Genomic DNA, 17,588 nt, shown 5'->3' with positions numbered 1-17,588 from the left:
CTCTCAAGGAAATAATCCTATTATCAAGAGATTAAAATAAAGAAATTGGTATCATTTGGCAAAAAGGTAGAGTGAAAGGAAGGAAGAAAGGAAGGGAGGGAGGGAATGAATATGCCTTTCAACACAGCTAAATAATTCCCCAGCATCCTTAGCTTATGGTAAAAATGTAGGGTTCCTGAATGGCCACTCTTGTCAGGGGGTAGCCAGAGCCCTAAAGTTGAATTCTCCTAAGCAAATCCATATGAAAGGAAATGTTACATAGTTAATACAAGATAACTGGAAGGGATATAGCTCAAAGACAAACATTTTGTTTTGTTTTTTTCAAAACAGTTTAACATTTTGCCAGCTTTGTGATATGCAAAGTTAATAATCCCCTATAAAAGAGGTAGGAATTAAGCAAAGGTGCTTTCCACCTTAGGTACTTAACCCACTCTCTTTTATAGGAGATAATCAAGTGTCTAAATGAAGGTTATTAATTCTTCCTGTCAGAGGAAAAGAAAAACACCTGGAAGTATCTGTTAAAAATCAGAAAAAGGTTAGTACAAACACCAGTGGCTTAACTGTAGCCATAATATGAGCCATAAATATGAGAAAATTAATTTGTTTCTCTAACAGCTTTATTACATTTTTGCATACAGTGTCTATTATATCCTGAGGGCAATGATTTTAACCTCATGAAAACTCATTGCAATGACTGTCCAAAAAACATGATTCTTTGCAATTAGCTTATCTATCACCACAAACAGTACCAAGATTATCCTCATCTTCTTTCTGGAAAAGAGCAACTACTTTCTTCTCAAATATTCAGTTAAGAGCCAAAGGCTGCTTTGGATTCTTACTTGTTACAGCCGTCTGGCCTGCTGTCAGAAGGGCCCACCACAGTGTCCATGAATGTTGCAATGTTAGAAAATCCTGCCGGCAATTCATCCCATTCATCAAATTTGATGCCACTGCCCAAGGAATAGGTGCCTTCACCACACTTACTGCATACCTGGTTCTTCATTTCTAGATACTCTCCAGAAGCACAGGAGAAAGCTGGAAGGCAGAAGAATGGACAACCCATTACTTAGTCTCCCATCAATTTCCTCCCCTTCATGCCGTCACCAGAATTATTTTCATAAAACTCTGATTGTGTCACACCCTAATGGAAGCGTTTCAAGTCCCCCTTATCACCACATGCATTTCAGAATCTGGTTCCAACCTATTTTTCCAAGCCGACCCCCCTTGCCCCACCTTCTTCCTGCCAAAACAGAATTCATATCATTCCCATAATATTTCATCTTCTCTCCTGCTGTTGTGGTCTTCTTTCCCAGAGATGTTGGCCAATTCTACCTTCTCTACATGGAACACTTCTGTTCTCAACTCAAAAACCACTCACTTCATAACAGATCCCCTCTCTGGCCCAATGGGAAGTCAGCTGCACCTCCCTTCATGCTCCTACAGTGCACTTGTTATAATACCTCCATTAAAGCACTTAATTTATGCTAATCAGTGGATAAGCACATATTAAGACAATTTATAAGTTGATGTGAGACTTTGAGCGTTAAGAAAACAAGGATCATTATTTTTGGATTCCTAATTGTATCGGGCACATACTAAGTCCAAATAAAATGCTAATCCAAAGCTGATTAGTTGTTTAGAGTGACAACTAAATATAAAAAGGGAAACAGGAAAGCAGTGCAATAGCTGAACAGATTATCTCCACTCTGAAAGCATGAGCCCACTTTTTCAATATTCACACCAACCTAGTCATTTCCACCACCATCTTATTTCTGATGTCAAGCTTTCTGCAAACTCTGAGAACTGTACTCAGAGATATTAGATACAGCAATGTGAAGAATTGTTGACACATTACCAAAAAGAAGGCTAAGTTAGTATTCATTCAACAAATGGAAATCAACACCCTCCAAGTACATGGCTCTGTGCAAGATGATATTAGTGACTCCAACCTGGAAAAGGGCTTTCTAATCCTTTAATCAAGATAGTAAAGAAACAAGGACAAAATGAGATATCCAAATTACTCATTGAAGAAAATCAAATCTCCCAGCAGAATGTAAAGCAGCGAAGCCCCACATTTAGGTAGACTCTTCTCTTTTAGAATACATTAGAAAACTTAGCCAGAAATAAAAATAAGCTAATTTTTGAAAACTAATTAAAGAATTAGAGCTAAAATCCACACACATCTACTTATTCACTGAATTAATATAATGCTTTTCTTGAGAAAACCTTAAAGATGCCATACAATGAACTTCTAACATTCAAATCAACAACCCCCAATCAGTAAAACATGAGAAAATAAAAAAAGATTATGCAAAGAATGTGGCATTCTGGCTACACAGTCAAAACTGTCCTAGGATGAGGCTGTACCACTTCCTAATTCTATGACACTGAGTGAGTTATTTCACCTCTCTAGGCCTTAGTTTCTGTCTCTAAAAAAATGAGATAACAATCACAATAGGTACCTTTAAGGGCTATACTGATGGCAGTGGCAGCCCCCCTGGAGTGACCACTGCCATGAAGCTGGCTACTGTGGGGGAAGTGCGGACCAGGTGGCGCATTCCATGGAGCCACTGGGGCAGGAGGAGGCAGCAGCCCTGCTCTCCCAGGCAGACCCAAGTCTCCCTGTGCTCTTGGGGGCCAGAATAGGCAGGAGCTCCACCATCCTGAGCACACCTGCAACTGCCCAAGCCATGGCTGTGGACCAGGGCGTCTTGGCACTCTCAGGGACTCAGGAGAAACCCCTTCCCCTACAGGTGTGGAGATGTCTACTCCCCTGACCCTGGCCTCTCCCCGCTCCTGGTACCCCTTCCGATCTCAGAGCAAGGTAGGGGCTGAGCCCAGGCACTGTGCTGATACACCAGCCTCCTAACAACTCAGCCTCCTCCAGACTTTGGCCACCAACAAGCACAGGAGAGAGACTAAGGAATGGGCTGAAGGCAGCTCGGCACTGGCCTGCAGGCGCTCCTTGACCAAACAGCCTGGGTGCCCAGAACAGTGGCAGGAGGCAGAGAGGCTCCTGGACAGAAGGGGATGGGTCCCACAAAGCCCCACCTTCAAACCAGGGAGGCTCTGAAGCCTGGGGGCTAGGCTGCCAGTCAGTGGGCCAGAGTGGGAACTTGTGGTGCTTTTTCCGGGACTGCCCATGGCCTCCTATTGACCAATCAGCACATACTTCCTCCCTCTGGCTGGCTGAGTCCCAGGTCCATAAAAGCACTGGACACAGCAGACTCCAACAGATAGGGGATGTCCAGCTGCAGAGCCACTCCAGGGTCTCCTCTCTGCTGAGAGGTGAACAGCAGCTGAGACACCCTGCTTACGAAGAGGAGCTAGTCACTGTGGGTCTCCTCTGAGCTGTTCTGTAGCTCAGTAAAGCTCCTCTTCACCTTGCGCACCCTCCACTTGTCCGCATACCTCATTCTTCCTGGACATAGGACAAGAACTCAGGAACCACCAAATGGCAGGGCTAAAAGAGTTGTAACAAACAGGGCTGAAACATGCCCCTTACTCGCCATGTTGCGGGTGACAAGAAGGAAAGAAGAACTGTGGCCCTTTGGGGATCCCAGACCTAGGAGCTCCCCAGTCAAGGCTGTGACAGCCTCTTTGGGGCTCTGTAGTTCCTGGTGTCTCCAAGCTTCTGGGTGCCACTATATTCCCTGGTGCCAGTGCAGAAGCTGCTTGTGGCATGCTTGGTTCAGCTGCAGCCTCGCAGGGAACCAGTGCCCATGCTGTCACCTGGAGTTGCCCACCCCACCGCAGCTGTCATGCCTGGCTGTGCATGGTAGCCCAAACCCATGTTCACTCACACACCCCTTGCTGCTCTGCACCTGGCTAGCCCTTGGCCAGCATGGGACCCAGGCCAGTAGAGTGAGCCAAACGCATCCTGCCAGGCCGAGTAGGCAGAACAAGCCTGGTGGGCCTGAGCAAAACTCAGGCAAAGGCACCACTGGCCACAAGGGTTTCCACCTGGTGAAGTGACACCCCAAGAATCCTGTGGCAATACTGAGAAAATATAGTATAAGGTGGTTAGCGCAGTGCCTGGCGTGTAACAAATGCTCATTAAAGCTATTATCACTATCAGCACAACCAACAGAAAAACAGAGTTATGGAAAACTGTTTATTTTCAGTGGTCTATGGATCGTCTAGCATACTCAGAATCAGACACTTGCCTAATATGATAAATAATAATATCGTAAACCAAGACCCTACAGTACATTAAATCAGGGGTCAGCAAACTACAACCTGCAGGGAAAATCCAGCTCACTGCCTGCTTTTGCAAATAAAGTTTTATTGAAACCCAGTCCCGATCATTCATTTACCTACTGTCTATGGCTGCTTTCACACCACAATGGCAGAGTTGAATAGTTGCAACAGAAACTGCATTGCCCACAAAGCCAAAAATATTGACTTCCTAATAAAATTAAGTTATCTTGGAAGACTGTTTAGTGTCCAAAATTGTATTTTAAGTTGATTAACTGTAACTTAATAAAAGGTAATATTTTATGATATGTTGTTATAAAGAACTCTAAAAGCTAAAAAAGAGAAGACTGTGTTTGTGAATCTTGTCTTCTAAATATAATGATGCCATTTCAGAGTGTTCACTGCCCTGTTAATTAAAATCATAAAGAATATTCCCATCTCTTTCCCAAGTGTTTCCATGAAGTCAGAAGGAAAACTGAAAGAAAAAGTTGAAAGTGAATATAATGGATATTTGGTATATACCAGGTGCCGTGCTTGATACTTTACAAACACAGTAAATTCTTGTTATTCACAGTAGTTGTGTTATATGAATTTACCCCAAACACTAAATTAATGAATACTGGACCATCACTCCTATGGAAAGTATAGGGTTAGGTTCCTGAGAACCTCTGGTCACATCACCTTTGTCAATCAATCAACACCTAACCTTGTTTAAGTGTATTTCTCTTTAAAGACATCTGATTTAGTACATGTTGTTAATTCATTAATGTTGAATTCATGGTCAACAGAACTATAACTCATGCCTGAATAAAGCTTACCTAACACATGTATTTTCTCTGAAAGGCATAGCACAGCCCTCTCCTACTTAGGAACACCAGCCTTCACGTTGGCACTATACTTGGAGGGCCATTTTAAGCAGCAAAATCGCCCAAAAAATAACTAAACTATTAAACACATAGCACTAAATAAGCCACCAAAAGGACATTTGTTTACAGTATGAGAAAAGCAATAAGAAGTCAAAGTGTCACCTTGTTCATACACGTAGTTGGGTGATTCAAATATCTCACCACTCTGCACATGTTTGCAAATAACTATGAAAGCATTGAGTGCATTAATTTGGGGGTTACAAATAAATTTTAGCAAGTAGTCAAATTTGCAAATATTGAATCCATGAATAATGAGGATCAACTGTGTTTATAGTAGACTGGTGAGGGAGGAAGGGATTATGCCCATATACCAGATGAGGAAACTGAGCCGCAGTGCATTTAAATAACCTAATTTAAAAAGTTAACTAGTTAACAGTTAACCAATGGCAAAGCTGAAACTCAAATTCTGGTCTGATTCCAAAGGTGGTGCCTCAAAGAAAATTCAGTTCAAAAATTATTACAACCGATACAAAAAGGGCAAACAATTCCAACCAAATTAATCACCATACATCACATCATTCTTCATTCCTATCCTGAACTGTTAAACAATGTTCATGTGCATTATACAGCAATAACTATTATAGCAAAAACCTCATATTTCTTGTGGATTTTTAATGTACTACTCCTAAAACATGTATTAAAAATGTTTTTGCAAGTTTCTAACTCCCATAAGTCTAATGACTTTGCCTACAAAAGGAAAATAATAATAATAGCTATCTCAATGAATTCTGGGAATAAATGAGATATATCATATAAAGCATTTAGCATATACCTGGCATGCAGCACATAATAAATATTAAATACAATTATTAATAGTTTAGACTGTACGCAGTGGTTCACACCTGTAATCCCAGCACTTTGGGAGGCTGAGGCAGGCAAAGTGCTTGAGGTCAGGCGTTTGAGACCAGCCTGGGCAACATGGTGAAACCCCATTTCTACAAAAAATACAAAAACTTAGCTAGGTGAGGTGGCACACACCTGTAATCTCAGCTCCTCAGGAGGCTGAGGCATGAGAATTGCTTGAACCTGGAAGGCAGAGGTTGCAGGGAGCTAAGATCATGCCACTCCACTCCAACCTGGGCAACAGAGCAAGACTCTGTCTCCGAAAAAAAAAAAAAAAAAAAAAAAACCCACACAATTATTGATAGTTTACTTTAGGGACATGGGACATACATTTCTATAAGAACTCTGCCAATAGATTTATAATATTACATCTCTTCAGATTAATTATGCAGTCAAATTAGTTGAATAAGTATAGGGCCTTTAATTAATACAGAGGAGCTAGCAAGTCTAAAGCTTTTCATAGTTTAATCATTTGCTACTCCTCAATCTTTTTCATCCTGGAAGTCAGGTCTAGAGACACCTGTCAAAGGAAGAAAAGAGCCACACTTTCTTGGTAAACTTACTCCAAAAGATTAAGTCAACAGAGTTAGCACTGCTGACTTCCTTTGACAGCCACCAAAACTACCTGCTTTTCCTTTTATCTTCCATCCTAGCCTCATCCACTCTCTATGTCAATACTGCTACCTTGGCATTTATTCTTTAATTAGATTATCAGGTTTTTTAATAATCTTAAAGACTATACTATTTTCATTCAGATTTTTTGTCATACAACATAGGAATCTTTCAACAAGCAGTATGATAGATAGTTATTATTAATAGCTGTTGTTAGCTGTTGTGAATGTGAATTTGCCATATTTACTTTGAATCAATTAGTCATTTCTAATTTTTCTTCTTCAACAACTTTGAAGTCTTAGAGAAACTGAATTAAGGATAGGCAAACTCCAAAGTTTTTAATGAGAACAGAAAGACTAACTTATTTGCCTAAGGTCTTAGGCACTACTTAACAGTGGCCTCAACTATTTCACAATAGTTTACCTAAGCACCCAGTGAAAGAGTGACATTTAAAAACCCAGCATCTTGAAGTCTAAACTGTAACCAAGAGGTCATTTGCTGCACTCACTGTTCTTTTTCTCAGCTTTATGCCTCTTCTTTTCTGACATTTATTTCTGCTACTGTGAATCTGTAAAGGTTCAAATATGCAGGTGTGAATAATCAGATACGGAAAAAGCACTTATATTAGTCCTTCACCAAGTAGCAAATATCTTAGGCAATTTACTTAACCTCTGTGCTTCCACTTATTCATAGTTCAGCATCCCTTTCTCCCTCCTACGACTGCTTATAATAATCCACTGAGACTACAGAAACCACTCTGAAAATAAACAGTGTTGAAAATTCAAAGCACTGCTATGATCATGCAACCACCAAGCACAATATGCCAAATAACTGTTACTGAATTGAATCATTTATAGCTGATTATCATCTATGATTTATACCTAACAATAAAGAACATCTATTTTTAATCATTGTACCACAGGGCTACGTAGTTTTGCTTTTTCTTCCTCCAGAGACCTCATGTTTTGAAAGACTGGCTGCCTTACATTTATTCATAATTTACTCATTTTTGTTCTTTTTAATCAAAGTTTTTCTTACTAAAATATGTTTTCTAAACAGTAAACAGCAATAGTAAGTAATAATAAATGGATTTTCAATTTAGTTGTTTAATGAGATGATGATACAGTGAATCTATGCAAACTTACTACAGATAAATATCTGGGAACAACATTGTGGCTTTCTCAGAGCTTCCATGATAGTCTAATCTAGACTGATCTTCCTCAAAATAAATCAAATTTACATCTCACTAAGTATAAATGCACTGTAATCCATCTTGTCAATTAATATTAGCTAAGTATAATTATATATATTTGTGGGGAAATATAAAGTAAATCAATTCCAGAATCAAGACAAGCCAATATGTCTATTTTTCTTCAATGGGTTAGTCTTGTTTAAATAAGATAAATAAGGTTCAAACTACAGACATTCTTATATTGACTATATGCTGATGCTCTTGCAACTGTTCTTACTATTACTCACTGCCATTAAGCGTAATACAAAGAAAGAGAACAATGCTTAGTGTGTGTACCTCACAAATAAGTTCTACTTCTATCTCTCATTTAGCCAATTAAGTATCATTACAGATAATTAAAACTTTAAGTGCCTGCCAGATTTATTATTCTTTTCACACACACACAAAAAGCAGAAAATGGCAGCTAAGAGAGACTGAACAGCATTATTGAATCCAGCAAATCTCAGATTTTCTTCCTCCTTAAGTACCAGTGATAAGGACAGCACTTAAACACTGTCCTTTTAAGCTGTTATTTGTGAAATTCTTACAGAGGAAAAAGTAATCTATAATTCTCATTTTATAAAAATAAAAGTGTGATAGGGAAAGTCAAACAGTACACTAAAACAGGCCATTTCTTGCTGATAATTCTCTTATTCACAGTAAGACAGATTTGTCCCCTGGCTGAAGGGAGTTCTTGTTCTAATTGGGATTTTTTTTTTTTTTTTTTTAATCCTGAGGGTAGTTTTCATGACAAAATATGCAACAATTAAAGTTTGTTGTGAGTACATCAACTATCTGTCATGTTCAATTTAAGGCTGGAGGAGGAGAAAGGAAGGTAACACTGTCCAAATACTAACAGTAGCAGACATTGCAATATTCCTATCAGAAGAGAATATTCATTAGCATTAAGAAGATATATTAGTATTGCACTATAATTCACAAGTTATGTGATTTGAAGCATGATTTGATCACAGAATGAATAAATCTGTGACACGTAATAACAACAATTAAAACCATCAGAATCACCAGAAGAGACCTTTGAGATTATCTGATCTAAACCGCCCCAATTTAGATTCCAAGTTTCTTCTTCTGTGTAATCATAAGCAATCCAGTTCAACTTTCCTATAGTTTCTAGTAGCAGGCTTTCTAACAGACTCCATGACTCTCTACCCAATAACCCCACGGTTACAATGCAGCCAGAAGATTTTACTATAACTAAACTGAGAAAAATCTACTGTCTTCAAGTGAAAAAGAATAGCATTAGAAAAGAACTCTGCAGAAAAATAGAAAAAAAAGAAAACATAAATAAAAGGAAAAAAATCAACTCTGCCTTAAAAGTCACAGACATGAGTTCTAGCTCCAGCAGTCACTTAGCCATCTGAAGTAACAGATACAAAGCTGCTACGTCAGCTCTGAAGTGGCATGATAAAATTATCAGAACTGAAATCTTAAAGCCCAATCCCACCAATAACTATTTTTAATTTTTCACTAAGAGTTGGGGGTGAAGTTGTAGGACACAGGGATATAATTTGCAAGTTATTTGTGAAATTCTCAGAACAGAAAGTGAAACCTGTTTTCATCTTTCATTTTACAAAAACAAAAGTGAGATGGAGATACACAGAAGAGTACAGTAATATGAACCCGTTCTAGCTAGCATTTCCTAACTCACTGTTCCCTGAAAAGACTATTTAGTGAAAAGTACTGCCTCTGTCTCTCTGAAAACTAATTTCACATCCAACATCCTTTCCAGTGGGTCTTCACATGGCCCTATCAAGTGGAAGTGTATGATTATCACTGCACTTCTTAGGACTTATCAGCCAGAAGCTTGAGAATTTAAAAGTAGAAGCCAACTCCTGGCAGGAAAACTGATCCGTGTGACACCACAGATAGTAATCCCCATTAAATTACCAGAGGCTAGATTTAAAGCTCCTATCTTTTTATAAGAAAAGCTAACTAAGGAATTTTCAATCTGTGAAAGAAAAAAATAGAAACGTATTTTATTGCAGCTTCTTGACGTCAATGTTTGATGGGGGAGGGGACAAATCTCAGTTCATTGGGCACAGGATGACACAAGGCTTACAGAAAAAAAGGCAACAGCGAAGGTCAAGGGAAGAAAAATGTTCACAGTACGTGATGAGGTCACCCAACGGGGCAAAACAATGCATCCGTGAAATCAGTTTTCTCAAGTTCCAATTATGCCCTACCACTTTGGTTCTTATCATCCTAAACTTTTCCTCATCCTTAGAAAGTGTCAGTCACCTTCTACTTCTTGATAGTCTCTGACTTTGGTTCCGCAGTTTTGAGGGCTGAGTTTTCTCATCTCCTCATAAAACACTTTTTTCAGAGAAGTTCCCTAAACCATAGCTCCCATCAAACAATACGACTGACCTAAAGTCTGATTTTCAGCTTTTCTCAACTGTTTTCATCTCATTTCCCAATCTGATTAATTCTAACCTTTCAGCTACCACTTATGTGTTACTGAAGAGGTTTAACTTTGTCTTTGCACACTTGGAACTCAACGCAGCAACATTCCAACTAAGCCTTCTGAGGACAAAATACTTGACAGCCTTTTGTATATCAATTTGTCCCTGTATGTATAGAATAAATTTTTACAAATCTGATTAGACCTTTGTGTTTCACCTACAAAAATAAAACACTAAAGTCAGTCTCTAATTTGGTGGCACAAAAGTTATTCAATCTATAAACATTCCAGTGTCCTGCAGCTTTCTGAGGAGCCATGAAAGGATTTCATATTCTATCCATAAGGAGTTTATTCTGCTCTAGAAAGATATTCTATAGTTGGAAAAAGTGTCATTTTTTTTTCCTAATACCAATTAAACAATGAAAGGATATTCTGTGTGTCGAGTACCAAACAATATGCTAGGTTCAGGGGAAAAAAAAAACCACAGGCTAATCAACTTATTATATATGAGGATATAGCAACAAACATCTCCTAAATTCTAAATGTCACTCTCTCATCTTTCTGAAAAATATAGACAATTAAGAATAAAATCTACTACCAGGTATGGTGTTAGGTACCTAGCTACTCAGGAAGCTGAGTCAGGAGGATCACTTGAGCCCAAGGTTTTGAGACTACAGTAAATTATGATTGTGCCTGTGAATAGCCACTGCACTCCAGCCTGGGCAGCATAGCAAGACTCATCTCTAAAAAATTATTTTATTTTTATAAATACTTAAAAAATAATAATACAATCTATAAAGAGAACATTAATCAATTAAAAATGACCCACAAAACAACATATCTGAGCCTTTAGATGTCATCTTTTTAAAAGTTCATTTATCTCTCCAGCATATCAATTTGTGTCACATTTCTATCAAGAGGTAAATATTAGGGGCATGCAGATGCCCCAGGATGGGGATAAGCACTTGTTCAATATATACTAGCAGTGTATTCCAAAGAGACAGTCCCCATAGACATTAAGAACATAGACCCAAATTCTAGGCTTCCTGGTTTCAAATCTCAGTTCTCCCTTTGACCTAAATGTCTGACTCTGAGCTATTGTTTTAGTTTCCTAACTGCTTTTTAAAAAGTGGGGGGGAAAGGCAAGGTAATAAAAATATCTATTTTACAAGGATGATGTAATGACTAAATGAATTTGAATGAATGCAGGTAAAGCATTTACAGTTATACCCGGCATATAGCAAGTAAAGATTGGCTATTATTTTTTATTATTATTTCAGCTATTATTATTACTGTTGCTATATTATTATATAATTATGATTCCAGGACTGTAGATCACATTTATCACCTCATTTAACCCCCTTAACCACCTGTGAATGGCTGTCTCCAGGTCAAAGTCCAGAGTCCTTGGTAGGACAGAGAGGAGTCAGCCGATTAAGTTGCCAGAATCTCTGGCCCTTCCCACATTCTCCCTGAGTGCCAGCCATCCAGATCTCACAGAGCACCCAGGAAAACCAGATGCTGCTCCACTTGGCACCTTCATCCTGTTTCCAACATCTGGAATGTCACTTACATCAGGTTAAAGAACTTCTTCCTTCAGAATTCACCTCAGAGAGCCTCAGAGAATTAACATACATGGCTCAGGAAGTGTGATGCTTCCAGCTTTGTTCTTTTTGCTCAAAATTGCTTTGGCTATTCAGAATCTTTTGTGATTCCATATGAGTTTAGGATTTATTTTTATATTTCTAGAGATTCTTGAGATTTTAATAGAGATCGCATTAAATCTGCAGATGACTTTGGGTAGTAAGAATATTTTAATAATACTAAGTTTTCCAATCTATGAGCATGGGATGACTTTCCATTTATTTGAGTCTGCTTTCTTTAATCAGCGTTTACCATTTTCAATGCACAAGTCTGTCACCTCCTTGTTTAAGTTTATTCTTAAGTATTTCATTTTTTTGATGCTATTATACATAGGATTGTTTTCTTGATTTCTCTTCAGATAGTTCATTATTAGTGTACAGAAATGCAACTGTTTAAAGTTTATTTTGTATCTTACAGCTTTGCTGACTTTATTTACTAGTTCTAACAGGTTTTTGTGTATGTGTGTGGAGTCTCTAGGGTTTTCTACACATAAGATCATGTCATCTGCAGACAGAAATAATTTTGCTCCTTCCTTTCTGATGTATATGCATATTATTTCTTTTTCTCGCCTAATTGCTTTGCCTAAAAGGTCAATTTCTTGCCTAATTGACCTTCAGTATTATGTCGAATAGAAGTGGTGAAGGTGAACAGGCTCCTTGCCTTATGCCAGATCTTAGAAAAAAAAGCTTTCCATTTTTCAAAACTGAGTATAATATTAGCTATGTGCTTGTCCTATATGGCCTTTACTGTGTTGAGGTAATTTCCTTCTATGTCTAATGTTAAGAGTTTGTATCATAAAAGAGTACTGAATTTTGTGAAATGCTTTTTCTGCATCTATTGAGATGATCATGTGTCTTTTGTCTTTCATCCTAATTATGTGGTATATCACACTGATTGAGCTGCATATGTTAACTCATTCTTGAATCCTAATGATAAATCCCACTTGGTCATGACATATTATTCTTTTAATGTGCTATTAAATTCAGTTTGCTATATTTTGCTCTAATCTTTACTTTTTCCCTCCTTACGCCAGTTTTTAGCTTAGCAGTTTATTCTTTTGCTAGTTCCTTGACTTGTAATGTTAGGCTGCTTGAAATATGTCTTTTCTTAACGTAGGTACTTATTGCTATAAACTGCTTTTGCTGCATCAAATAAGTTGCAGTATTTTTTTGTTTCCATTTTCATTTGTCTCAAAATATTTTCTAATTTCCCTATGATTTTTTCTTTGACCCAATGGTCGTTTAAGAGTGTGGTTTAATTTTCATGTATTTATCAACTGTCCCATTTTCCTTTTGTTGTTGATTTCTGGTTTTACTCCACTGTAGTCAGAAAAAAATATTTGGAATGATTTCAGTCTTCTTAAATTTGTTAAGAATCATTTTGTGACTTAGAATATGATTTATCCTGGAGAATGTTTCATGTGTTTTAAAAGAACATGCATTCTGCTAGTTTTGGGTGGAATGTTCTATGCATACCTGTTAGGTTCATTTGGTCTATAAAGCTGTTTAAGTCTGCTGGTTTTGTTTTTGTTTATTTGTTTGTTTTTGAGATGGAGTCTCATTCTGTCACCCAGGCTGGAATACAATGGCATAGTCTCAGCTCACTGCAACCTCTGCCTCCCAGGTTCAAGCAATTCTCCTGCCTCAGCCTCCCAAGTAGCTGGGACTACAGGTGCATGCCACCACATCTGGCTAATCTTTTGTATTTTTAGTCGAGACAGGGTTTTACCATGTTGGCCAGGCTGGTCTGGAACTCCTGACTTCATGATCCACCCGCCTCGGCCTCCCAAAGCGCTGGGATTACAGGTGTGAACCACCGCACCCGGCCTGCTGTTTCTTTACTGATTTTTCTGTCTACATGATCTGTCCATTATCGTAAGTGGGATATTTTATTCTCCTACTATTATTGTATTACAGTCTATTTTTCCCTTCAGAACTGCCAATGCTTGCTTTACATATTTAGATACTCTGATGTTGAGTGCATATATATTAATAATTAATTCTCTCTTCATGTTGAGTTGACCCTTTTATCATTATGTAATCAAACTTCCTTGTTCCTTGTGACAGTTTTTGACTTAAAGTCTATTTTGTGCAGATAGTGTAAGTCTGCTTATTTCTTAAGGTCCATTAAATATGGGTTATACCAATAGATTTGAGGAAAAAAAAGTCTGTGTTCGATTTTTTTACTTGTCTGCATATAGCACTGTTTTATCTAAAACAACTAAATATTAGAAGTTTATAACCAATTATTCAAATACTAGACTATAAACATTTATATGCATAAATATATAAAAGTCATGTTTGAAGCCACATTAATTTACTATACTCTGTATGAGAAATACAAAAATAAACTATACACACATATATACAACACATTATACATACATATATGCACTTCTATATACATTTATATTTATGTATTACTTCATATGAATTATTGATTCACATTTTCTAAATACTAAAGCACAAGATTAAACAAAGTCCCTAAGACTATGACTGATTTGATGCTTTCCTACCAAATGAAATTAAAGATATCTTAGTCATCTTGATTTAGAAAGTGGTGTGTTATATAGCTAAAGAACAAATCAATGGAAAAAATAGGAAAAGAACATAGTATACTAAGGTTGTACCTGAAATCACGGACTCAGATATATTTTAAAGAATAAGCAATTGAAGAGATAGACTCCCCAAACAAATGTGAGAATATAAAAGGAAGAAATATATTATGTTTATTTTCACTTCAGAGTTCCAGACTTGTCGGAAAAATATGTAAAGGAACTCTCTCCCTACTTGTATCCCAGATCAGACCTTTATTTCTAAGGCTTGGTTTGAAGCAAAAGGGCTTTGTCCCAAATGAGAAAGAAAGAGAGAACATAGCCCAGGAAACCGCTCTATCTTCTCTGATGATCTAAGAACATCCAATGAGCCTGAGAGGTTCAAGGAAAGATTTTAGAAGCCATTGTTCTTCAAGAATAAATGAGGAGAATGACTCAACAGCGAAGAAGAGATGGATTGGAACAGGGGTTATATCCCTTTGGTTTGAGATTAAAACAAAGAGTGTTGTGGTTCAGAAACGGCATGCTACTTGCAAGACCTTGAATGACGGATGATGCCCACAGATGCTAAACTCTTGGCACCACAGCCTTGAGAGAAGTGCCAATGTTTCCCATGGCTGAGCCTGGAGCTAGCAGAGAGGAGAGAGATGAGATCATCTCAGTGGCCTGCCAGAGCAACTGATGAGTTCTCCACAGCAGAGAGGACAAAAGGACAATGGGGATCAGTGTCAATTAACAACCAGAAGCCTCTTCATGCTATTTCCTGAGCCCTGTAAGCTTCAGAGTCACATATACCCCAGGGTTCTAGAACAACAAAAACTGATACTTGACTTATCATTAACTTCATTCAGAGGAGCCTTGCAGCCAGATCTTATGTAATCTTTAAAAAACAAATGTATAATATAGCTTGCCAATCAATTCTCTGAAAAAATTTACAACTGCTTCATAAATATTCCTATAATCCCTTTCCTCAGGAAAGGGCTCCCCCACTGCTTCTTCCTGAGAAAGAAGAAAAGAGAGACCTAATTACATTTTAAAGAATTTTTAACAATTCCCACAAAGGTCAAATTCTGGGTTTCATTTTATTTTGAGACATTAAGATCTGTGTAAATCATGTTGCACACAATCACTCTCCTAAATATTCTTCACTTACTTGAAGCTGCTGTGTTCCACTACTTAATTTTCTTTTTCTGTATGAATCAATTGGTGGGTCCACCACTGAGTTTTATGTCACCCTTATGCAGACCTGGAAGTTTCTCCAGGTTGCCATCTTCAAGTGGCAAGTTAACTCTGTCAGGCCTCTGAGCCAAAGCTAAGCCATCATATCCCCTGTGACCTGTAGGTACACATTCAGATGGCCAGTTCCTGCCTTAACTGATGACATTCCACCACAAAAGAAGTGAAAATGGTCTGTTCCTGCCTTAACTGATGACATTACCTTGTGAAATTCCTTTTCCTGGCTCTTCCTGGCTCAAAAGCTCCCCCACTGAGTACCTTGTGACCCCCACCCCTACCCACCAGAGAACAACCCCCTTTGACTGTAATTTTCCTTTACCTACCCAAATCCTACAAAACAGCCCCACCCCTATCTCCCTTCTCTGACTCTCTTTTTGGACTCAGCCCGCCTGCACCCAGGTGAAATAAACAGCCGTTGCTCATACAAAGCCTGTTTGGTGGTCTCTTCACACGGAGGCGAGTGAAATTTGGTGCCGTGACTTGGATCGGGGGACCTCCCTTTGGAGATCAATCCCTTGTCTTCCTGCTCTTTGCTCTATGAGAAAGATCCACCTACGACCTCAGGTCCTCAGACCAACCTGCCCAAGGAACATCACACCAATTTTAAATCAGGTAAGCAGCCTCTTTTTACTCTCTTCTCTAACCTCTCTCACTATCCCTCAACCTCTTTCTCCTTTCAATCTTGGTGCCACACTTCAATCTCTCTCTTCTCTTAATTTCAGTTCCTTTCCTTTTCTCCTAGAGACAGGAGACACATTTTATCCTGGACCCAAAACTCCGGCGCTGGTCACGGACTCAGGAAGACAGTCTTCCCTTGGTGTTTAATCACATGGGGACCACTTGCCTGATTGTTCACCCACATATCAGAGGTGTCTGACCACACAGGGACACCTGCCTTGGTCCTTCACCCTGAGCGGCAAGCACCACTTTTCTGGTGGGGCAAGAACCCCCCGACCCCTTCTCTCCCTCTCTCTACCCTTTCTCTGCTTTTCTGGGGGGCAAGAACCCCCCAACTGCTTATCTCCGTGTCTCTACCCCTTTCCCACTTTTCTGGAGGGCAAGAACCCCCCAACCGCTTATCTCCATGTCTCCACCCCTTCTCCACTTTCCTGGGGGGCAAGCACGCCCCACTCCTTCTCTCCATGTCTCTGCTCTCTCTTTTCTCTAGGCTTGCCTCCTTCACTATGGGTAACCTTCCACCCTCCATTCCTCCTTCTTCTCCCTTAGCCTGTGTTCTCAAGAACTTAAAACCTTTTCAACTCACACCTGACCTAAAACCTAAACGCCTTATTTTCTTCTACAATGCCGCTTGACACCAATACAAACTCGACAGTGGTTCCAAATAGCCAGAAAATGGCACTTTCGATTTTTCCATCCTGCAAGATCTAAATAATTCTTGTCATAAAATGGACAAACAGTGAGGTGCCTAATGTCCAGGCATTCTTTTACACATCAATCCCTCCCTAGTCTCTGTTCCCAATGCAACTTGTCCCAAATCTTCCTTCTTTCCCTCCCGCCTGTCCCCTCAGTCCCAACCCCAAGCGTAGCTGAGTCTTTCTTTTTTTTTTTTTTTTTTTTTTTGAGACGGAGTCTGGCTCTGTCGCCCAGGCTGGAGTGCAGTGGCCGGATCTCAGCTCACTGCAAGCTCCGCCTCCCGGGTTTATGCCATTCTCCTGCCTCAGCCTCCAGAGTAGCTGGGACTACAGGCGCCCGCCACCTAGCCTGGCTAGTTTTTTGTACTTTTTAGTAGAGACAGGGTTTCACCGGGTTAGCCAGAATGGTCTCGATCTCCTGACCTCGTGATCCGCCCATCTCGGCCTCCCAAAGTGCTGGGATTACAGGCTTGAGCCACCGCGCCCCGCCGTTGGTGAGTCTTTCTAATCTTCCTTTTCTACAGACCCATCTGACCTCTCCCCTCCTCAC

The 17,588-nt window shown here is 39.2% G+C and overlaps 1 protein-coding gene across 4 annotated transcripts in view; it reads right to left on the bottom strand.

The window, feature by feature from the left end:
- Positions 1–17,588, bottom strand: part of ELAPOR2 (endosome-lysosome associated apoptosis and autophagy regulator family member 2) — a 179,920-nt gene that overhangs the window by 71,968 nt on the left and 90,364 nt on the right. For all 4 annotated transcript variants that reach the window (XM_007982316.3, XM_007982319.3, XM_007982318.3 and 1 more), the window contains exon 3: positions 840–1,035. In XM_007982316.3, the coding sequence (XP_007980507.3) occupies positions 840–1,035 (196 nt within the window). The remainder of the gene's footprint in view (positions 1–839; positions 1,036–17,588) is intronic.

The sequence above is a fragment of the Chlorocebus sabaeus genome, chromosome 21, assembly GCF_047675955.1.
Source record: "Chlorocebus sabaeus isolate Y175 chromosome 21, mChlSab1.0.hap1, whole genome shotgun sequence".
Lineage (NCBI taxonomy): Eukaryota > Metazoa > Chordata > Mammalia > Primates > Cercopithecidae > Chlorocebus > Chlorocebus sabaeus.
Note: the sequence above shows the minus strand (reverse complement) of the source record. Positions and strands in the feature narration are given on the sequence as shown.